The sequence below is a fragment of the Aquarana catesbeiana genome, linkage group LG04 (assembly GCF_042186555.1).
Source record: "Aquarana catesbeiana isolate 2022-GZ linkage group LG04, ASM4218655v1, whole genome shotgun sequence".
Classification (NCBI taxonomy): Eukaryota; Metazoa; Chordata; class Amphibia; order Anura; family Ranidae; genus Aquarana; species Aquarana catesbeiana.
In genome coordinates, this window is record NC_133327.1 from 521,384,782 (window position 1) to 521,410,124 (window position 25,343).

The window sequence follows — 25,343 nt, forward strand, 5'->3', positions numbered from 1 at the left end:
AATGCCATAAATCATAAATCTATCCCCTATTTTGTAGACGCTATAACTTTTCGCAAACCAATCAATAAACGCTTTTTGGGATTTTTTTCCTAAAAATATGTAGCAGTCCCCACTACAGGCAGGCGCTCCTTGAACCAAGGCAAGTGAGAGTCTTGTTTTATAGCCCTTACCCTAGCTCCTTTTGCACTATGCAGGGAAACTCATCGCTGAAGTGTGTGTCGCTTAACATAAAAGGCCTAAATGTACCAGAAAAACGATCGCAAGTCCTGTCTGCCCTTACCAAGCAGAAGGCCCAATTTGTACTCCTTCAGGAAACCCACTTCCGTTCGAATTCTATCCCTAAAATCACTAACCATCAATACCAGACAGCCATTCACTCCACGAACCCTACCGCAAAGACCAAAGGGACTTCCATATTAATATCCAAGCACGCGCCTTTTCAACTATCAGACTCCCTGGTGGATCCCGAGGGCAGATACGTCCTTATTAAGGGCCTATATGCCTCCAAGCCACTTACACTGGCGAATATTTACGCCCCAAACGAACACCAGGTCTCATTCTTTAGGAAGATAGGTGATCTCCTGTCTTCCTTCAGGAAGGGTGTAGTCCTATTGGGGGGAGACTTCAATGTCCCCCTCAATCCAGACATTGATACTTCCTCTGGTACCTCTATGCTGTCCTACCAAGCTCTTCGCCAAATCAAATTACAACTTCAGGGTCTGGCATTGCACGATACGTGGCGCGCGTTATTTCCCTCAGTTAAAGACTATACTTTTTATTCCATTCCATTTCAAAAATACTCACGTATAGATTATTTCTTTTTTTCCCAACCTGACTTGACTTATCTCTCACATGCAACAATAGACCCAATGTACCTCTCAGACCATCATCCTATTTCGGTTACTCTGACCTTTCCGGACTCAGTTCCAAGAACCAAAACCTGGCGTTTTAAACTCCGCGTTACTTAAGGATGTGGAATTCACCTCACGCCTAGAATCTCAAATCCGCCAGTACTTCATAGAAAACGCCACACCGAATATATCTCCAACTAATAAAACAATATATAGTTGCGCTACTACAAAAATAATAAAATAGTAAAATTGTAGCTGCCAGCATCAAACAGTATAGTGAACCGTGCAGTGAAAAATAAAAAATGGTAATGAATGCAGTGCTAGGTATGATGAAAAACAGGGTGATGAACTATAACCCTGTGTGCATATATTGTGTATGGTGTTTACTGGTGATAATACTTATAAACCAAAATAAACAAAGTGAAAGGACAGTCCCAAAAGACTGGAAGGAATGTCCATAATGAAATAAAAGTTCAACACATGAAGTGTAGTGTTCTTTATGTGGAGAAAGAGAAAAACATATGTGGATGATGCTTCCAAATCAATGCGGAATCTTCATGCATTCAGAATCGACATATGAGTAGCAGAAGTGGATACGCTTACAGGAGGAGGTGGACACAATCACCATACGGCGGAGTGTCATACAGGCTTCGTTTGTGTAGCAAATCAGAGAAATTCCATGATATAACATTGCTGCAATGGCGGGATACTTTTACTGGTGGCTAGATAGTGTTTCACAGCAGCCAAACCTAGTTTGTGTGGGATGCAGGTGTATAATGCTGTGACATCCGCAGTGACAAGGATGAGGTTGTCCTGGTATTCAACGGACTCCAGACGGCGGATGGTGTCATCTGTATCTTTAAGGTATGATGGGACTTTACACACAAACGGTTGGTGATAAAAGTCTATATAGCAGCCGACTCGGGATGTTATTGAATCAATCCCGCTTATGATGGGTCTGCCAGGGGGTTTTGTAATATAACTAGACATTTTTTAAACTCCCTAGTAGGGTCTCGAGGGAGAACCATATAGGTTTTATAGTCACTAAGAATGCGACACATCTCTATATGGTAATCTTTTTTATCAAGAATCACCAGGCCCCCCCTTTGTCGGCGGGGCGGATCACGATGTCTTTATGTTCATAAACAGATTTTAGGCCGATTTTGATGTTAGGATGGTCGAAAACTCTTCATGTTATTCATCTTATTCGGTGCTTGTAAAGAACTTTTTCTCTCCGGCATCTTTCAATAAATTTTTTATACTGGATTCATGCCCTATGTGGAGATCTTTTTCTTTTTCCTTATGAACTGATTTTCCATGTGGTGGAAGTCGTATTCTCCAGCGGTCTGCTTCCAGTGAAGGTCATCCATCCATCCACTGTGGATCTGAGCATCACCTTACAGCCACGGTCGCCCTAAATGGAACCTACCACCAGTGCCTCCTAGCAAGCATCCCTGGGATCGATTGATCCTTAAGCCAGTATGACACTCCGCCGTATGGTGATTGTGTCCACCTCCTCCGGTAGGCGTATCCACTTCTGCTACTCATATGTCGATTCTGAATGCATGAAGATTCCGCATTGATTTGGAAGCATCATCCACATATGTTTTTTTCTTTTTCCACATAAAGAACACTACACTTCATGTGTTAATGAACTTTTATTTCATTATGGACATTCCTTCAAGTCTTTTGGGACTGTCCTTTCACTTTGTTTATTTTGATTTATAAGTATTATCACTAGTAAACACCATACACAATATATGCACACAGGGTGATAGTTCATCACCCTGTTATTCTTCATACCTAGCGCTGCATTCATTACCATTTTTTATATCTCCAACTACCCTATGGGAAGCGCACAAATGTGTTATTCGGGGGGAACTAATGGCTCAGGCAGCAAAGGTCAAAAGGCAACGTCAAAACAATATTGTAAAGCTAATCGATAAAATTAGACGTTTAGAGGCCTCACACTCCCACTCTCAACAGTCCCTAACAGAACTGTCACACTCTCGCTCTTTGTTACTAGAAGAACTAGGGAAACGTACAAGATGCCGTTACGTTCTCCATCAGAAAGTCTTTTATGAACAGGGTAATAAGTGTGGGAGGATGCTGGCGCGAGTAGTACGAGTCTCTAGACCCTCTACCACAATCTACCAGATTCGAAATCAACAGGGCACATTCTCTAGAAACGAGGACATTGCAAAATGCTTTGAACATTACTACAAAAACTTGTATAACTTAAAGTCCACCAACCAGAACCCAGATCAGGCAGAAAGGAGTTTAGAAACCATTAGGGGCTTCCTAACACAATATTGCCCAAAACCACTCTCGCGGACGCAGGCTAAAGAAATGGAACAACCCCTTTCTGTAGAGGAGCTCAAAGTCGCCTTAAAGCAAATGAAAACGGGTAAGAGCCCAGGCCCAGACGGGTTTACACTGCAATATTACAAATGCTTTTTCACCGTATCCCCAAAATTGATAGCCACTTTTAATGCCCTGGCAAGTCCCGAGGTCTCAGTTGGTCGCATGCTAGAGGCCCACATTACGGTCATACCAAAAGAGGGGAAAGATGTCACACAAGTACAGAACTATAGACCCATAACCCTTCTCAACGTGGATATCAAACTTCATGCCAAAATCCTAGCTAACAGGTTATCCCCGCTTCTACCCGACCTTATCTCCTCTGACCAGGTGGGTTTTGTCCCAGGGAGGGAGGCTAGGGACAACACCATTTGAGCCTTAAATCTCCAAGAGAAACAAAAGGAAGAGAGGGCGCACTGACCTAGTGCATTACCACTGATGGCCTTTATTAAAAGAGTAAAATAACAAATAAATACTCACAAACAAGCATGAATTAAGGCATGGACATAGACTGCAGGTAAGCAGTGACAGGCATCAGAATAAAACCGGGACCGGACATCAGGTGGATACGGAAAAGGCTGACGCGTTTTGGGGGAGAACCCCTTTCCTCAGAGCCTAAGCGGGTGGTGACTGCTCGCAAGTAGGAGCCCCTCTATATATGTGTGTGTGCATATGACTAATCCTCCCAGTAAACACCAGCACCAGCCCACCATGGCCACTCCCACTTGCACTGAAAGCACACCCTCCAAGCTGAAATGACCTTCTCTAATGGCTCCATATCGTCATGGTGACATCATGGCGATAGTGTTCTACACGTCCATAGAAGGAATGTACATACTAATCGATCAATGTTGATATAATTGGTGCAGTCAGTGTACCCAATCATAATGCACAAGAATGGATCTCACATGCAGGCAGGTGGAGACTGTCTAACAGGGGCAATGATCAGGCCACATCACAAAGGCAAATGTAAAACAAATGTAAATTGAATGTAAACAGGCGGAGGTGGCCAGGCAACAATACCTTCTGTGTCACCTCCACAGTTGCCGCATAGTAAAAGACGTGGTGTAAGCAGTACATACCGGAGAAAGCATCAGGGGACTTTCAGAGGACATCAATTGCCGGTGGAACGCACGCCGCCTTGAAGACCCGGAAGTGCGGGTGCGTTTGCGATCCACCGGCGAATTCCAGCTGGCTAGGACATCATCTCCGCCTGCGCAGTGGACACAACCAGGAAGTGTGGGTGGATGTGCGTTCCACCCCGCTACCTCCGACCACCATCATGCTCGTCATGAGCAATGGAGTGTGGGTGCGCACGCATCCTCACTGTGCAGGCACGTGAAAATTAGAGAGTATAAAGGGCTTGGCACCTCCTGGGCTAGCTCAGTCTGATTGTATAGGATACCTATCCATTGGTATTAAAGAAGTACAATCAGGGGGAGGGGAGAAAGGGAAGGGGAAGAGGGGAGGGAAGAAGGGAGGGCCAGAAGGAGGGGGCTGATGCTGATGCTGGAAGTAACTAGAAAGGTCACAGACAACGCGACCACAATACACCTGATGGGTAATCGTTAGAAAGTCCCCAGTGAAGAATAATATATCTCCACAAAACTGTATATAGAGGATATACTAAAATAACCACATCTACGTTTATACACTGCATTGCATCATATGTTGAATCATAATATAGACCTCATCTCAAAACTCTATACGTGTGTATATAGATACATATACATATATATATATATATATATATATATATATATATATATATATATATATATATATATATATATATACACACATACCCACCCTCTCTGGAAATTAGTATTGATGTACATGAGGGGAGTGATCATACTTAACCCAACATTGGAATTATAAATTAAAATAACATAAAAAAATAACATAAAAAATATAGAAATTAGAAATTGTAAAATTCACTATAAAACCAAGACACAGTGATTACTATTAATTATAAAATCATGAACATTTGTCAATACGGAGGTGAACACAAATTAAGTGCACTCCTGTCGACCCAATCTCGACATAAGTCATATACAAATGAGGCTATAGCGGAAAGTGGAGCACCTAAATGGGTAATAGATTCTTAACATAGGACTTTCTAACGCCATATCCCCGCTGATTTCTAATAAGTCGCAAGTGATATGAACTGTACCCAATGTAGAAAACATATATACTGTTGCAAATGCACATAGAAAATATATATATATAATTACTATATATAAAAACATATATATATATATATATATAAAAAAATTATTTAAAACCACATAAAACCTACATAAATGAATCTTGCAAAAAAGAAACCCTATACTGAATATACTGAGCATCTAGCTGAGTCCTAACAGAGAGGGACCCCAGCAGAACAGGTGGGGACCCTCCCAATCTAAGGATGGGTACTCGATAACTCCCATGGCCATGAAGGATGTGTATGATGGAATAACTCTACGCAGGGGGGGGGGGGCTCCTACTTGCGAGCAGTCACCACCCGCTTAGGCTCTGAGGAAAGGGGTTCTCCCCCGAAACGCGTCAGCCTTTTCCGTATCCACCTGATGTTCGGTCCCGGTTTTATTCTGATGCCTGTCACTGCTTACCTGCAGTCTATGTCCATGCCTTAATTCATGCTTGTTTGTGAGTATTTATTTGTTATTTCACTCTTTTAATAAACGCCATCAGTGGTAATGCACTAGGTCGGTGCGCCCTCTCTTTCTTTTGTTTCTCTTGTAGTCTATGAATACCCATATTCTGAAGAGGGCTGCAAGACAGCAGACACCACTGAAGTTCTTTGGCCTTATTACATCACACACCGAATATCTAGAAACCTGAGCGCAGGAGATTTTTTCTGTTTTGGTTAGCCTTAAATCTCCACCATTGGCTCTCTACCTCGAAAACCCAAGGTTTTTTCCTATCCCTAGATGCCGAGAAGGCGTTCGACAGGGTGGCCTGGGATTACATGCATGAGGTGTTAAAGATAATTGGTCTTCACTCTCGTATGTTAGCCCACCTCTTGGCTTTATATTCTTCTCCAAGTGCAAACGTGAGAGTCAATGGTCACCTGTCGGACGCCTTCACCATAAGTAATGGTACCCGTCAGGGTTGCCCCCTGTCCCCTCTAGTTTTCGTGCTTTTACTGGAACCATTCCTTAATCGATTAAGAGACAACCCTAATATTAAAGGCATTTCAATACGGGAAAAGGAATATAAGGTAGCTGCTTTCGCAGACAACGTCCTCCTTTCCTTGACCTCCCCATGTACTTCCATACCTAACCTGCTGAAAGATTTTGGGACTCTATCACACCTAAATATTAATTATGCGAAATCACATGCCCTGAATATCTCCCTTACAAAAACAGAGGTAGAGAGATGTCAGAGCTCCTTCCCTTTTCTATGGAACCAGAAGGCCATCACTTACCTTGGTATCCAAATTACGGCGAAACTAGCTGACCTATATAACGAGAGCTTTTTAGTTGCCCTGAAAAGAACCCAACGTGATCTCAAAGAATGGGGAAACCTCAACGTCTCATGGTTTGGTCGGTCCGCTCTCCTAAAAATCATAACTCTACCACGTCTTTTATACCTCATTCAATGCGTCCCTATCAACCTACCAACCTCCTTCTTTGCAGCATACAAGAAGGCATGCTCACTGTTTATATGGAGAAACTCCCCACCCCATATTAAATACACTCGACTTACACTCCCAAAATCTGGAGGTGGTATTGGGCTACCAGACCTCTATAAATATTTCCTGGCAAGCCATCTTACACGAATTGTAGATTGGAACATTCATGAGGCTGGAAAGATCTGGGTGACCCTAGAAAACTCATTTACACAGTTCCCCCTTGGGTCCCTACCTTGGGTGCCGCCCCGACATTGGCCTCCAGAGATCGTAATCCACCCTCTTATTCAGCCATCTCTCGTGGCCTTTGGCCAAACGATAAAAACTTTGACAGTCTCCTCAGTTCCTGGACCCCTAACCCCGCTGAGAGGGAACCCCAACTTCATACCGGGAGTCTCAACTTCCTTTCTCAGTCAGGAATGGCTACACCACAAAGTATTAGCAAATCAATTTTTTACTTGCGGATCCCCTCGCTCCTACGAAGACTTAGTAGCTACATCCCTTTCTAATTCCGTTCTGGTCGTATAGGCAGATTCAACATTTCCTTTCTACCCAAGCCCACTCAAAAATCAAGAAATAAAAACATGAAATCCCCCCCCCCCCAATGTATACAAGACCCTTATCTGAGCATTCAGCCTGGCAGGCCAGGAAAGGGAGCAGACAAATGTGCGCCCTTCCCTCCAGACCACATGCACTTGTAGCAGTACCCCCGTAGGGGCTGCTGAGTGTAGTAGTCCACCTGTCACCCTGCCCAGCCAGGCACACACATTTCAAGCTTCCAGAGGCACGAAAGCAGTCCTTGCACTTGTTTTTTGTATTTTATTGAGGGGGATTTAACTTGGATAGGGAACTTATGAGATGCCCAGATAATCGACAGTCGATATTGGGACCAACTAAATACAACACGGTATATACAATCTCCTCTTCTCCTCCTGAACTTCCTTGCTTGCAGACTAGGTTCTAAGAGGGTTCTGTTCGCACCCGAGCCCAGGGCCCAAGGTCACCCACCCCCAGACTGGGGAGCTCCCTCCAAGGCCCCGACAGCCTAACGCACCTTCTCCATTTTCCACCCAATCAACTACTCCTCAGCTGGGCTGACCCTGGGTATTTAAGGAGGCCTGCCCCCCTGCCAATCCAGATTGGCTATTGGTTAGGGCTCCTCAGAACACCCCAGGTGGCTCCATCTCTCCTCTCCACCTCTCTTTTCAGAAAACACCAGAACATTCTGGAAAGAAGTGGGAGGTCCTGGTGACACCACCTGTGAGTCACCCAACTCTATTCTGAGTCACTTTCCTGATCAAAAAAACACACCCAGGCTTGGCTGCCATATGTACTATCATCCCTAGTACACTAGAGGGTGCTACACACTCAACATGGAGGGGTGGCTGTTGATGAGGACAAAAACCTCTTCCCCTTATTTCTGGCCCTCTGGATGTGGTGGTCAGAGAGCAGGGGGCTTATCAGAATAAGGGAGCACCCAGATACCGGCCCCCTCCATGTAAGGGGTACATTGTAAAAAATATAAAGTTTATATAAAAGCACAGAGACAAGTTATTTAGTAAATAAAAAAATTCCAAACAATGTCCTGCAGCGTACACCTATTATCATGTCATCCAGCACTGTAGATCCATATCAATCATGATTCTTGATGTCCACAAAGGCCATTCTCTGGCATAGGTCTTTTCCCTTCACCTCAGGTCTGGTGGATGGCAGCTGAACTATAAAGGGGGCGGGGTCTCTTGGATAACGTCATTGACCATAGTTAGATGTGACCATTTTGATTAATTAAGTCATGGGATTTATAGTGACCTCATTGACCATATTTTGTCAATGACATCACCTGGTTGATCCTGCCTCTTTGTTTATAACAGTTGACGTCTGCCTTATGTGTGGGATTCTCACACTAACATCTATATCCATCCCTTATCTAGGATAAGAGTCTGGTAGGAATTAATGGAATTACCAGCCCCAGGACAAGGTGGTCAAACGCTGTAATTTTACAAGCAGTTTAAAACCTGTTTTTCTTTGTTAAGGTCAGTTTTGCTGTAGTACGCTATATACATGACACAAATGAGTGACTTCATAGGCAGGACCAGGGCACTCCTCAGGCATGTTAACCAATGGAGTTTTGCATTTTTTATGTTTCACTTTAACCATTTCAGCCCCTGAAGAATTTACCACCTTCCTGACCAGGCCATTTTTTGCGATACGACACTGCGTCGCTTTAACTGACAATTATGCGGTCGTTGCAACGCTGTACCCAAACAAAATTTACGTCCTTTTTTTCCCACAAATAGAGCTTTCTTTTGGTGGTATTTGATCACCTCTGCGGTTTTTATTTTTATTGATTGGTTTGCACAAAAGATATAGCTTCTACAAAATAGGGGATAGATTTATGGCATTTTTATTATTATTTTTTTTTTTTTACTGGTACTGCGATATTGCGGCGGACAAATTGGACACTTTTGACACATTTTTGAGACCAGTGACATTTATACAGTGATCAGTGCTTTAAAAATGCACTGATTACTGTAGAAATGTCACTGGCAGGGAAGGGTTTAACACTAGGGGTGATCAAGGGGTTAACTGTGTTCCCTAGGTATGTTCTAACTGTGGGGGGGATGGGACTGGCTAGGGGAGGAGACCGGTCGGTGTTCATACTTAGTATGAACACACGATCGGTCTCCTCTCCCCTGACAGAACCGGGATTTGTGTGTTTACACACACAGGTCCCGGTTCTTGCTCTGTCACAAGCGATCGCGGTTGCCCGGCGGTCATCGCGCCCGCTGGGCACTCGCATCTGCTCAGGGGACACACCGTGGGCACGCGTGCGCCTCCTGCAACGTCTTAAATAGCCGATGTACAGCTACGATGGCTTGCCCAGGGGAGCCAACCTGCCGCAGTATAACTGCGGTGGCTGGTCGGGAACCGGTTAAACAGTCTAAAAATCGCTGCTCCCCGCTAAAAAAAGAATTTTGTAAAAATGTTATTTGCTTTGGTACCTACACCCAAGGGCAGTGCCCAGCCTCCCATGCCATTTGTTTAACAATCCCTCTATTAGCCCAGAAAATGGACATGGAACATTTAGCTTCCCTTGACTTCTATAGGGTTCATATTCAGCGCCCGAACTTTAGTCATAACCCTGCTCAAAGCGAGTCCAGGTTTTATCACTTCATCACTAGTTAAGAGTTAGTGGTTAATATGGACAGGTGACAATGTCAACAAGAAGGCACCAACATTCCTGAATATTATATATATATATATATATATATAAATAAGGGAGGAAATTTGGTGGGGCTTTCAGGAAAGTCCCACCAAATTTCCTCCCATATATATATATATATGTATATATATATATATATATATATATATATATATATATATACACTGTATTTATTGGCGCATAACACTCACTTTTTCATCATGAAAATCGGGCGCAAATAGCGCGTGCTTGTTATACGCCAATACTTCAATTTTAGCTGCCTCTGAGGGGACAGGGAGGGGGGCGGGATGAGCGCCGTCAGATTAAATACAGTGAGAATCTCCTGTTTACTTGGCGGCCTCTGTAATAGAAAGTCCTGTCTCCTGGGCCGCCATTGGACCACTGATGGCAGTGGTGAGGCTGCTGCATTGATGGCAATGGTGAGGCTGCTGCATTGATGGCAATGGTGAGGCTGCATTGATGTAGACTAATGAAGCTGCATTAATGGCACTTGTGAGGCTGCAGATGGGCATTGATCAGGCTGCATTGATGGCAATGGTGAGGCTGCAGATGGGCACTGACCCTGTTATACGCCGATAAATACGGTATATATATGTATATATATATATATATATATAAATATATATATCATTGCATTACTGCACTTTACAATATAAACATGACAGGATGACAGTTTCCACTGTGGGTAATTCACTTCAGTAGAGCATTTTTCACCTAAAGTAATGGATTTTTAAGGACAGGTCAAAAGAAATGTAAATATTTATATAAATAAATGTATGAATTTATGTAAATATTTATGTGGGGGGAGAGACCGTGTCACAATTAAATAAAAAAAATCCTGGCACCATCCCGTATTATATTGTAAGCCAAAAGGGAAACAGAGAACCCCAAGTCCCCAATCAAGGAGCCTGGATTAGGGGGGTGTTTGGTGCATCATATAATAAACAAAAAAGTAAATACTGTATACAAAATGTTACAAAATCTTTATTAGTGTATAAAAAATACAATTGTGATAAAAAATTGCTATATATATATATATATATATATATATATATATATATATAATGATACAGGCTTGTAAATTACACAATGTAGAGCCTAGAGGACCATCTACATCATGTAACTTACAAACCTAGAGAGAGAGAGAGAGAGAGAGAGAGAGAGAGAGAGAGAGAGAGAGAGAGAGAGAGAGAGAGAGAGAGAGAGAGAGAGAGAGAGAGAGAGAGAGAGGGAGAGAGAGAGAGAGAGAGAGAGAGCAATTTTTTTATCACAATTGTATATTTTACACACTAATAAAGATTTTGTAACATTGTATATATTTATACACTGCTCCTTGATTAGGGACTTGGGGTTCTCTTTTCCCTTTTGGCTGTAAAAAAAAAAGCCAAGCAGCTCTGAATAGTGACAACCTGACTTGATTAGTAGGGTACTAAACAGGGAAATCCCCACTAATCAGTTTAAAGAGGAGTTCCACCCAGGGGGTCCATTAAAAAAATAAAAAAATAAAAGTCAGCAGCTACAAATACTGCAGCTGCTGACTTTTAATTGGAGACTTACCTGTCCCTGGGTCCAGCGATGCGGGGGATCGAAGCCCCGCTTGTCCACCCCCTCCGCTCGTCGGCGCCGGCATTTCAACTGTGGGCTTCACAGCCTGGCACCCACTGCGCATTCGCGAGCGGCGCCGCGCGCCGTGATTGGCCGCTCAATCACCTGGGACCTGTAATGGGTCCCAGATGATTGACAGGAGGGAGGGAGCAGAGCCGAGCCCTTCCTGTGCCGAGGGGGAAGTGATGTCACCAGCCCAGGCAAAGGAAGAGGCAGACTACGAGGGACCACCTAGCAACAGGCATTTAGATGTAAGTAAAAAAAAAAAAAATCCAAATTTTTTTTGTTTTTTTTTTTTAGAATTTTTCAGGTATTTTTGTTTTTTTGGGTGGAACCCCACTTTAAGAGTGTGTGTGGGGGATGTGGGCAAAAAAACGATAACTTGGGCTAATAACTTTTGCTTCATCTGTGACTTCAACAGACAAATGCTTTATTTCCCCTCTGCCTCTATACATACTGTACATTTTTTTTTTTTAATGAAAAATAAATATGAACATGAATTGTACATGAAATAAACATGAAGCTTAATCTACCAACAATATTTATTTTCCTTCTCTAAAGTACCTGAATCAAGAGCCTTCACCAAGGATCTTAGCATCACATATTTCATATGAAATTATTCCTAAAACCTTTTTTGAAAAGAAGACCAAGGTATTGTATAAGTGAACCAATTAAACATATATTTTTTATACTTAGGTTTTAGCTATACAGTATGTTAAAGTGATATTAAACACACTGTTTAATTTACCTTATCCCTTCTCTTTATGTATATGGATGATGGTACTGTATTTATTTTACTATAAAAACGCATCTAAGTGCCTTTTTTCATAATCATTACGTCTAGAGGAGAAGAGATTTCTTCTCCAAATACGGAAAGGTTTCTTCACAGTTATGCCCTGTACACACGATCGGACATTCCGACAACAAAATCCATGGATTTTTTCCGACGGATGTTGGCTCAAACTTGTCTTGCATACACATGGTCACACAAAACTTGGAAATTCCGAACATCAAGAACGCGGTGACGTACAACACGTACGATGAGCCGAGAAAAATGAAGTTCAATAGCCAGTGCGGCTCTTCTACTTGATTCCGAGGATGCGTGGAATTTTGTGTGTCGGAATTGTGTACACATGATCGGAATTTTCGACAACGGATTTTGTTGTCGGAAAATTTGAGATCCAGATCTCAAATTTTGTGTGACGGAAATTCCGATGGAAAATGTCCGATGGAGCCTACACATGGTCGGAATTTCTGACAACAAGCTCCCATTGAACATTAGAGCTGTGAAAATGTGGAATAGACTCCCTCCAGAGATGGTTCTGGCTAGCTCAGTAGATTGCTTTAAGAAAGGCCTGGATTCTTTCCTAAATGTACATAATGTAACTGGGTACTAACATTTATAGATAAAGTTAATCCAGGGAAAATCCGATTGCCCCTTGGGGGATCAGGAAGGAATTTTTTCCCCTGCTGTAGCAAATTGGAGCATGCTCTGCTGGGGGTTTTTGGCCTCCTCTAGATCAACTGTGGGTATATAATTGGGTATATTGGATTGTACAATATTTTTTATTTTATTTATTTATTTTTTTATGGTTGAACAGGATGGACTTGTGTCTTTTTTCAACCCGACTAACTATGTAACTATATAAAATACAGCTGTCATGTGACCCAGCTCTTTCCCAGCCCAGCTGTAAGGAAACATCAGTGGCAAGAGTCATACAAACATGTTTTTGAACTCAAATCTTTCTTATTTTTGTACAAAAATATAGTGTGGGCAGGGGCGTAACTAGAAATAGCAGGGCCCCATAGCAAAATGTTGTATGGGGCCCCCCTGCAAACAGCCCCCCCCACAGCTGCCCTAGTGTCAATGCAGCGTGACCTGTGCCCCATACAGCGTGACCTGTGCCCCATACAGCGTGACCTGTGCCCCATACAGCCTGGTCTGCCTGTGCCCCATACAGCCCCACCTATGCAGAGGAAGAGGCAAGCCACCCGGATCAGCAGAGAGCGGGATTGCCCGCTGTAATAGCTTTCATTTGAATTTCCTGTCTCCCCGGGGCTCATCATCAAATAGCCCCACCTCTTGGCCCAACGCCTTTGATGACGTCACATGTCCCGCATTGGATCGGCGTTCTGTCTATCAAAGGCACCGGGCCAAAAGGTGGAGCTATGTGACGTGAGCCCCGGGAACACTGGAAGTTCTAATGAAAGCTCTTACATTGGACAATTCAGCTCTCTGCTGATACGGACAGCTCGCCTCTTCCTTTCCTCTCTCTTCCCCTGGCTGGGAGACTGTGCAGGCGGTGCCCTTATCCTCACTGGGCCCCACTCGGCTGCGGGCCCCATAGCGCCCGCATGGGTCGCTATGGTGGTAGTTACACCACTGAGTGTGGGCTATCTAGGGGGAGGTTCTGCCAACCACAGCCTGTTTCATGCCCCTCCATACTGTGTCTATTGTTTGGATGTGTTTAGAATTACAGGGAGGTGAAGCCTCCATCAATCAACATGTAATATCCTGCCCAATTGTGTTTAGCTGATTGGTGGGCACGGAGGAGGAGGGAGTGAGTGTCCTGTCATTTATCCAGAGTGTACAGTATATGCCCACATGTGTGACTCTATAGTCACATGAGCTGCACAGCTAAGAAAAAGGAGGAAATGAAGAGCTCAGAAGGGAACTGAAACCAGAACATGCTCAGTAGCTGTGGCAATGACTGATCTACACAATCTCAAGCTGCAGCGGGGACACAGACAAGCAATGAGGAACAGTGAGCAGCAGGATCAAGAAGGTTTTACAGAATACAGAAAACAAATCCAATAGTGACTGCATGAGTATGAATAGCATGTACTGACAGTTTTTAATGATTTGGGTTTAATTACACTTTGAAAGTGCACTTACCTTTCTTGCAAACTTACAAAAATAACATTGAACTATTAGCTATGTAATTTTTCTTTTCATTTCGTTCTCCAAAGATTTAGCCAATCCCCTTTTATAACACTTAAAGTAGAATTCCAGTCAAATACAACATACTAACTACTGTATATCTAAGCTTGCTCCCCTGCTCCCACCCCCATTCTAAGCCTAGTCTAACTACCTTGTAATGGAAAGATGTCTATACTTATCTATTCTGAGGGCTCTCCAGTCCAGTCACATGATCTCTCCAGTGACTGGCTTCAGTGAAGAGGGGAGATCGCCACCAATGACTGCAGAGCCTGGCCGATGATGTCACCCATAGACTTATTATAGGGCATTTGTTGTCGGCAGTCCCTCCTCTACACTGAATCATGTGACTGGACCAAAGAGCTCTCAGAATAGGTAAGTATAATCATCTTTCTTTACAGGGTAGTTATAACAGTCTAAGAATAGGGGTGGGAGCAGGTTTAGGTATAGTTAGTATTTCACTAGAATTCTACTTTAAAAGTTAATGGACAGATAGCATACAAGAATACAAGATGATGGTGATGGTTACAATAACTTCCTCACAGTGTTTTTCTTGCATTCATTTGAATGGACTGTCCAACACACTAAAACAGAAAAAGCTGTATTTTTTGTAAACACAGTTGAACTGCCACACGTGACAGTGCTTTCATGCAATCTGTTGTGTATCAAATCACATCCATTAGCGAGGAGCCAAGGGGCATACATATGAGCATGTAGTTAATAAATGACTGAGCACAAAAATATATGAGAAAATAGGGTTATTTATCTGAAATACACCGATCAGCCATAACATTATGATGACCCACCTAATATTGAGTAGGTCCCCCTTCTGCCGCCAAAGCAACCTCTTTTGTCATCAAAACAGCCCTGACCCATTACGGCATGGATGCCACTAGAACTCTGAAAGTATTCTGTGATATCTGGCAACAAGCCATCAGTAGCAGATCCTTTAAGCAATGTAAGTTGTGAGTTGGGGCCTTCATGGATCAGACCTGCTTTTTCCACCACATCCCACAGATGCTCAATTTATATTTGGAGAGTTTGTAGGCCGATTTACACCTTAAATTTGGTGTGCTCCTCAGACCATTCTTGACCCTCTTTTGCAGTGTGTCAGGGTGCGTTATCCTGCTGAAAGAGGCCCCTGCCATCAAGGAATAACATTTCCATGAAGAAGTGTAGTTGGTGAGAAACAGTGTTTAGGTAGGTGGTACATGTCAAAGTAAAATCCACATGAATGGCAGGACCAGGGTTTTCCAGCAGAGCATTTCCAAAAGCATTACACTGCTTCTGCCAGCTTGCCTTCTTCTCATGCATCCTGATATTATCTGCATCCTGGTATTATCTTTCCTCCTGGTAAGCAATGTACATGCACCTGGCCATCCACATGATGTAAAAACAAAAGTGATTCATCAAACCAGGCCGCCTTCTTTCATTGCTCCATGGTCCATTTCTAATGAATGTGCCCATTGTAGATGCTTTTGGATGTGGATACTTGTCAGCATGGGCAACCTGACAGGTCTGTATTCAAAATAGTGTGACTGCACTAATCCATATATGTTCATATATATATATTATTACCACTAATGTGGTGTTTCAACTTTTTTATTTATGCGTGTCAACCTCATTCTTTTGAAGTGCAACGTGACAAAATATAAAAATATATGTAATAAAAAATAAAAATAAAAAATATACAAAAAATTCCAGAATTTATAGAGTGAAACAGGAATCACAATTATAAACCATGTACATATATCATAAGTCTCCAGTGTTCATGCTGTTTTAACATGTATACTCAAAGTGCTCTTGTGCTTCTAATTTCATCCGTGCTGCATAATCATGACTTTTCACCACTTCTTGTGCCACCACCACCTTCTAAAATGGTCACTCACCAGAGCCTAGAAAAAATTTTGCCTTTGGTTCATATAGGGATAACTACTCCACTCCAACGTTCTGTTGTGGGGCTCTATGCGTTTCACATTCATACATGCGTCCTCAGGAAGCTTCCTGAGGACGCATGTATGAATGCAAAACGCGTAAAGGCTTCTGGGTAATTACGAACGTCACTTGCGGTCACTAACCCGAACCAAAACGAGGCTTGGAGGAAGGAACGAGAAACTAAGCGACCTAATAGAGCCCCACTACAGAACGCTGGACAGACTCAGTGCCGGTTTAAGGCACTGGGAAATGTGAGTGTGCACTCTTTATGTTTTTAATGGTTACAAGAAAATGTATTTTATAAAACATACTGCACAATGATAAATCTTTAATCATTATGAGATATCAACATTGAGCATTAAGAAACATCTAGTGGTTAACTGACTGGAGGAACGCCAGGATAGTGGAGTGGTTATCCCTGTATGAACCAAAGGCAAGACTTTTTCTAGGCTCTGGTAAGTGACCATTTTAGAAGGTGGTGGTGGCACAAGAAGTGGTGAAAAGTCATGGTTATGCAGCTTGGATGAAATTTGAAGCACAAGAGCACTTTGAATATACATGTCAAAATAGAATGAACATTGGAGACTTATGATATATGTACATGGTTTATAATTGTGATCCTGTATTAACTCTATAAATTCTGGCATTTTTTGTATATTTTTTATTACATATATTTTTATATTTTGTCATTTTGCACTTCAAAAGAATAAGGTTGACATGCATAAATACAAAAGTTGAAACACCTCTTTAGTAGTAATAATATATATATGCACATATATATATTGATTAGCGCAGTCACACTATTTTGAATACATTTTTTCCTATACATGGTATAGCACATTAAGACTGCAGCAAATCTACTTTGCAAATATTTCATTTTTATATATATATATATATATATATATATATATATATATATATATATATATATATATAAAATTTTTTGCGCCGGTGACATTATTTTCACAACCTGACAGGTCTGCTCTATACACAACAAACTGGGATGCCCATTTTTTCTGCTTTCAAAACATGAACTTCATGCACAGCATGTTTACTTGATGTCTAATATATTTCACTGACTTTTAGATGTAACCCGCTTTCTCATCTGCCCCACCAATGCACTTCCTGCACATTTGTCTCACCTCTGTTCCCCCTGCTCTCCTGACCCACCACTGTAACCCCCTGATCATCTGTCCCACCAATACACCTCCTTCTGCCCCACTGCTCTACCCCCCTGCTTTTCTGTCCCACTATTAAGCCTCCTTCTCATCTGGCCCAACACTTAACCCTTCTGCTCGTCTGTCCCACCACTGTAACCCCCTTCTCATCTCTTCCACCACTGTACCTCCCTGCACATCTGCCCCACCACTGTACCCTTCTGCTCTTCTGTCCCGCCTCTGAAACCCTCCTGATCATTTTCCCCACCGCTGTATCCTCCTGCTCATCTGCTCCACCACTGTGCCCTCTTCTTATCTATGATATGCGTGATATGCAGAGTGGTGAAAGGAAGCAGAAATGAGACACATCTACTTGTCCTGGCACACTCATCCTGCTGATCCACCTCTCGCATCCAGCCCACGTGCTTGTATGTGACGTATGTGATGTATGTGACATATGTGATGTATGTAATGTGATGTTACATACAAGCATCTGGAATGGATGTACAATGATGAGCTCAGGTCAGGGGCATTTTCTGAAAGTAGTGGGCCTGTGTGCAGGATCATAAGTTGGGCCCCCGCAGCTGAGAAAATGTGTGGCACGAAGTGCCGCAGCAAAAGTTGTGTGTGATTTTCATTGCTCTGAATACTGGCTCTGGCTTAAAGGGACACGGAGTGCAGGGGTTCAGTAGTAAGTGACACAAAGGTTCAGGAATAATTTCAACAAAATTCCTAGAAGCTCAACAGTAATTCCACAAACTGTCACCTGATTGTGGTTTTCTCAATCACAGTGAAATCCCTTCTTTCTGAGATTGGTAGTGAGAATCAATCTTCCTCCAGATGGTGGACGGGGCTAGCAGGGCTGTGATTGGGTTAGCAGTGGCCAATGACAGTCCTCCTCCTCCTGGAAACAGGGACCCCCCCCCAGCAGAACTGCACCCAATCTCTTTCCCATCACAAAAGCCGACAATCGAAGCTACAGCAAAGTTAGAGAACCAGACAATGTTTCCCATCTTTCACAATGTGTGGGGGCAAAGTGCCTCCCCCTCAGTGCAGGTGCGACATGGGAAATTCTGAAATTGGAATACATTAGTGTCTCACTGACACTTCCCTGCACTGCTCTGCTGATGGGGAGGGAGTCGAGTATCGGCAAAAGAGGCTTTGAGTGCCGATGGCGGCACCAGTGCCGGGGGTGTTACTTAGCCCTGATATACAGTATACATTGTATTATGCAACTATAAATATTATAACAATGTATACAAAATATGATAATAATCATGTGGATATGTTGCTGAAGTAACACAATGGGGTTTATTTATTAAAGGCAAATCCCCTTTGCACTACAAGTGCACTTGGAAGTACAGTCGCTGTAGATCTGAGGGGGACATGCAAGGAAAATAAAAAACAGCATTTTTGCTTGTATATGATTGGATGATAAAATCAACAGAGCTTCCCCTCATTTCAAATCTTTCCCTCAGATCTAAAGCGACTATACTTCCAAGTGCAGTTGCAGTGCACTTGTAGTGCAACCTGGATTTGCCTTTAGTAAATCAACCCCAATGGGTTTTTTTTTTTGTTTTTTATATACCAATTTTAACTCTGTTTCTGTTGCAGATGTTACTTATCCTTCGGAATCCAAAAGATACAGCGGTGTCTTACTATCATTTCACAAACAACAATCCCGTGCTTCCTACATATGAATCTTGGGACTTGTTCTTCAAGGATTATATATCTGGAAATGGTACTGACTGAATGTTTTTAAAAATGCACAATTAGAAAAAGAGGTGCACTAAAAAAGAGACAAAACAAAGTAAATCTAACACACTGTTTTATCACCTATTTGTTTTCTTGACATATTTTTATATTTACAACTGTATCGTGCTTTGTAAAGTTTTGCATAATGTTAGCCTTATTTTAGCTTACAATATCAGTACATCTTTATAAAAGGTGATATGGTATTGTAAGCTGTCTGTGAAATGTAAAAACTTTACCTGTTAATTGCCAATTGTTTTTACCTACAGGTAAAGTGGGTTTGATTTCCCAAAGGAATAGAGCGTGTCTCACTTTTTAAAGTGAATTGTAACTTTGGAAAATTAAAGGAGTATCAACTGTCCCATCTTGGTCCCCTAGAAGGGGCATAATGTCAGTAACATTTACAAGCCCAATGCTCACCAGTTTTCTATGATTTTTAATGCTAGGGATGAACGGTAAACAGTATTGAAAATAGGGGAAGGAAAAAAGCAGAGAGGGGGTTTCTTATGGTGGAGAAAAGAATAATTAATAAATAAATAATAGTAAAAAAATGTTATATTAAAGTGTTACTAAATCCAGGACCCTGTATTCACTATATCTGGGGGGTTTTTTACTAAAGGAAAATCCACTTTGCACTGAAAATGCACTTGAAAGTGCACTGAAAGTGCACTTGGAAATAAAGTCGCTGTAGATCCGAGAGGGACATGCAAGGAAAAAAAAAAAAACAGCATTTTAGCTTGCACATGACTGGATAATAAAATCAGCAGAGCTTCCCCTCATTTCAGATCTTCCCCTTAGATTTAGAGCGACTGCACTTCCAAGTGCACTGCAAGTGGATTTGCCTTTTGTAAATAACCCCCCTGGTCTCCCACAGTACACAGAACATGGAAATGCAATAGTTTTAGAAAATATAAACTGCTAAATACCTTTTCTCATCAGAAGTTAGAGCAGTCTTGTGACTTCTATCAGTGTCTGATTAAAGCTTGTAGGAGGAGTTTTTATTTTCCCCTGATTGTCCTATGATGCTGCATGACCCCTGACCCTCTGTCTGGACAGTGCCGATTTGCCCTGTGCTGATCACATACACTCTCCCAATAAAAAAATAAACTCTCTAGCAATACACACTAAACTGGACATGTGCAGCTTGCCCCCAAGGCTCTGTTCTTCCAGGTGATGATTTGAGGGCTGTAGAAGAAGGGGAGGATCTGAGAAGACAGAATCAAACAGCCTTTTTACATAATGCAGAGAATTAACTCTTTAGGTTCCACAGTGAGTATAATAAGCATGCTTTACTGCATATACAGACTGATTTTACTGTTGTGGGTTTAGTAACACTTTAAGAGGGAGGGGTGTCAGAGAGGCAATCCCTGAAAGTGCCCCCTGGAACACACAAACAAGAGAGTAGAGAGGGGCTTCTCAAAACTGTAAATATTCAACTGATAATTGATATTGTTCCCAGTGGAACCATCTAGATGTGTGTTCTTCATATTTATTCCTTAGGGCAGCTGTAAGTTGCTCCATGTGTTGTATATCATTCACCCTAGCAAACCATTCTGCTACTGTGGATGAAGACTGCTATTTCTACATAATTGCAATACAGGCCCTTGGGAAATTCAAGAGATGTACAAGTAGTGATTTTTAGTAACATTTTCCAGAAAGAGGGGTCTGATTTAAGAGGACAGCTGCTGGATCATTAATAATGGAAATGTCTGTAAGTTGCTGCAATGTATGATGGGCCTCTCGCCAGAATGAGCAGATAGAAGCGCATTCCCAAAATATGTGCAGAAGTGTACCCTTATATATCTTACATCTCTAGCACAGGTCACTTTGACTTTGAAATCATTTTTAAATATGGTTGGGATCCTGTACACCATGTCAGGATCCTGTAAGTAATTTCTTGGTACTTATTGCTAATCAAGGCTTTGTGCACAAAGAATAGAATTTGGTCTCTCTGAATATTGGAGAATTTGGTATTTAAGTCCTACTCCCATTTGGATAGGTATGTTGGATCCTATTGGGAATATATTTCCATTAACATCTGGTAGGGTATAGAAAAGGTCTTCCTTATCATGCCTCTGTCCTGGCAGAGTTCCTCAAATGGTGTAAGCAGTTTTCAGAAAGTGACTGGTCCAGTCAAAGAAACTGAGAAAGTGGGCGAGTTGCTGGGATCTCTACATTCCCAGATCTGGGGTCACAGAGTGAGTTTGAAGGTTGATGATGTTCACCCATCTGTTAGAATGCAAGAGATTTCAAGCTTTCATGAGTTCCTGTTCAGACCAATTTCTGAAAAGCCAGGGGCAAAGTCTGGCTGGCCAATAGGGATGGGCGAACATCCTCCTGTTCGGTTCGCAGCAGAACTCCCAAACGGAAAATGTTCTAACCCGAATGACGAACCCCATTGCAGTCTATGAGACCCGAACAGGAGAAATCAAACGCGCCCATTTTGAAGGCTAGTAATTGGCCATAAAAGAGGTATGGGGGTCTGGGTACTGCCCTAGGGGAACATGTACCAATATTTTTTTCTTTTTAAAACAATAGCTATTTCAGGAGCAGAGATTTTAGTTATGCTTAAAGTGCTACAATAAAAATATAGTGATATATTTAAATATAGTGCCTGGGGGGACCCCTAATGTGCCTGTAAAGTGGCGCACCTGTAGCATGCATAAAACATGGTACAGCAAAAATGACAATTCTAAAGAAAAAAAAAAACGCGTCAAATCCCATTTAAAATGACTCAAGGTTACAATTGCCGGCACCTGGCTATTGAAAAACGAAAGAAAAAAAACTGCATGGGTCCCCCCCAGTCCATACCAGGCCTTTCGGGTCTGGTATGGATTTTAATGGGAACCTCACCCCAAAAAAAAAAAAAAAAAACAGCGTGGGGTCCCCCCAAAATCCATACCAGACCCTTATCCGAGCATCCAGCCCAGCAGGTCAGGAAAAGGGAGGGGATAAGCAAAAGCCTCCCCTGAACCATACCAGGCCACACGCCCCTCCACCCCAAAGCACCTTGTCCCCATGTTGATGGGGACAAAAGCCTCTTCCCCACAACCCTGGGCTGTGATTGTCGTGGTCTGCGGGTGGAGAGCTTATCGGAATCTGGAAGCCCCCTTTAACAAGGGGGCCCCCAGATCCCGGCCCCCCTCTATGTGAATGGGTATCAGGTATATCGTACCCCTACCCAGTCACCAAAAAAAAAATGTCAAAAAGTAATAACCACAAGAAACAGCTTTTTTTTTCGGGCCTAGCGGGCGTCATGATTGACGATGGATATAATTCGAGGGATACTCGAGAATCAAGGGTTATTGCTTTTTGACACTTTTTTGGTGACTGGGTAGGGGTACGATGTAACTGATACCCATTCATATAGGGGGGGACCCCCTGTTTAAATTCCAGATTCACATAAGCCCTCCACCCACAGACCCCGACAACCACAGCCCAAGGTTGTTGGGAAGAGGCCCTTCTCCCCATGGGTACAAGGTGCTTTGGGGTGGGGGCAAAGCACCCCACCCCCATGTTGGAGGCATGTGGCCTGATATGGTTCGGGGGGGGGGGGCGCTCGCTCGTTCCCTGAGCGGATGACTCATTAGTTGTTAAGGATGCTGGGGCCGGCAGTGTTCAGCGCTCAGTACATTGCAGGGTATTCCTCGGGGAAAACACCCTGCCAATTGAGGTGTTAGGCGAACAGCCAAACGGGCAAATGTTCGGCCCAAACTCATGCTCGGGCCAAACCATTCACCCATCCCTAGTGGCCAACAATGTGTGTCAAAAGGGGAAGGGAAGCTCTGCACATCTGATATTTTATTATATCTGTCTACTTCAAGTAAAGTTGGAGTATTGCTTTCTTGCCTATCCAGGGGATTCCTGCTAAGGGAAATGGAAAGGAATCCTGTTACCCAGATACCTAGAGCTTTTGTGAACTGTGCCTACAACAGTCCACGCCTCTTGCCATATGTACTGCTACATAGTACATGGCAGGGTCTGGAAAAACAGTCCTGCCCTTGATTTGAATGTTAAGCAAGGAATTCTGCAGATACAGGCTTCTTTACCCTGCCAAATGAATTTAATACATTTGGCCCAAACCACTCTCGAGAAGGTTTGTGGAACATGCAGGGTTTGCAACAGATACAGGGGGTGGAGCATTATGTTAATTTTTAGGACATTGCACCTGCCAAACCAGTGCCAACATTTTTCATTTCTTAAGATCTGGACTTAGTAATGTTAAGGTCATCAAAAAGTTTAGTTTAAAGAGAAGGCTGGAGTTCGCCAGAATTTGCGTCCCTAGATACTGGATAGTTTGTTCAGCCCAACAAAATGGGAAGTTAGGGCAAATAGATGATAATGCAGAAAGGGAAATATTAGCCTCTGATTTTTGTACATTTACTTTTTTAATTTTATAGAGATCGATAGGAGCAGAGCTTCTTCAGAAGCGCAGGTAGATAGATGGCTGGATTAGTGATATAAAACTGTCTGTGTTTAATGGTAATGTGAGTGTTGCCTAATATTATCTTTATCTTAGTAATCTATGGATCATACTTTGATTACACTCTTCAGTGGGAGAAACATATCGATGATGGGAATATCCTTGTACTTACATTTGAAGACATGAAAGTGGTAAGTGTATGCCCTACAGTCTATAGTAATCCTAATAACTTCTATTGTGCATAGTCAACCTAAAAACACTTCTGCTTTTATGCTTAAAATTTTGTGCTGTCTTTGTTTAGTAGATTTATGTACAATACAAAATACATCAATAGCTTATATTACAAGGACTTACAGATTTAATTAAGAATTTACTCAACCAAATTATTACATTTAGCTTTTGATTAGGTTTTGTAGTTGACAATGATTCCACCAGTCTGTATCTTTTGTTTAAACTGTAATAGATGTTCTTGAGCTTTATTTGGGATCATGTCTGTGCTTAGAATGTTTCTACCCTCCAAAAAAGACAACATGAGAGGACTGAGCTAGTGTTCCTGAATTGATATACTCTTACATTCAAATTTCAGTCATAGTTTGACATGCAGTCGATGACAGTTGTTGAGATTTATTTAGCTATTTGCTCACTTAAGTGTAGACCTAAGATCTTCCAGCTGACTCCCTTTGAGTCTCTGAGCTGTTATGACTACAGAAAAATGGTTGTGTGCTCGGCTGCACACAGGATCAGCAGACTGTAAAGCTAAAAAAAAGAGATAATGAGAATCGGCTTCAGTTAAGTTCTCCACGCATAGAATGCATTAATGCATTTTGCCCATGTGGGGCTTAATCATAGAGGTCCTTTCTATCTTTCAGGCCCTCAATAACATGCCAGCTGGAGTATTAGCACTGGACAGTGTGACACCTCTAATATGTAGATTTGTAAGCCTTCCCATACCCTCTCCCCTACACTTTACTGCCCACTCTGTCAGATAATTTGTTCGCTATCAATGGTCTCACCTTATTTCTTGTTTGTTTAATCATGTGGGCTTATCCCAATGGTGAACAACATGAAGCTGAATGTGTTCACCTTCCCCATTCTGAATTGGTTGAATATGTTTTATCATCTTGCAGGTGCATTCACGGGGAAGTGCCCTTCAATACCGTAGTGGAAGTGACAATCTTGTTAATTATATAAAAACACATTTTTGCTATCGATAATAAATCATTAAAGCACTGATTGCTATTTATATATGTATTTCCTGTCTAAAGGACCTTCCGAAAGAGCTGAAAAAAATAAGTGACTTCTATGGCTTAGCTATGATGGATGAGCAAATCAAGTTGGTAAAAGAAAAAACTACTTTTTTGTCTATGAAGGAGAAATCCAGTAAAACACATGGAGATCTTGGGATTGTTTTCTTCCGAAAAGGTAAACATATTTATATTTTGCTGAGCAAACAAATAATACAGT

The 25,343-nt window shown here is 42.2% G+C and overlaps 1 protein-coding gene across 3 annotated transcripts in view; it reads left to right on the top strand.

The window, feature by feature from the left end:
- LOC141140515 (sulfotransferase 6B1-like) overlaps nt 1-25,343 on the top strand; it is a 58,444-nt gene that overhangs the window by 23,378 nt on the left and 9,723 nt on the right. For all 3 annotated transcript variants that reach the window (XR_012243951.1, XM_073627796.1, XM_073627795.1), the window contains exons 3-6: nt 12,236-12,325; nt 19,319-19,445; nt 23,976-24,070; nt 25,145-25,301. Coding sequence is in view for 2 of the 3 variants with exons in the window: in XM_073627796.1 (XP_073483897.1) it covers nt 12,236-12,325; nt 19,319-19,445; nt 23,976-24,070; nt 25,145-25,301 (469 nt within the window). In the remaining variant the exon portion in view is untranslated. The remainder of the gene's footprint in view (nt 1-12,235; nt 12,326-19,318; nt 19,446-23,975; nt 24,071-25,144; nt 25,302-25,343) is intronic.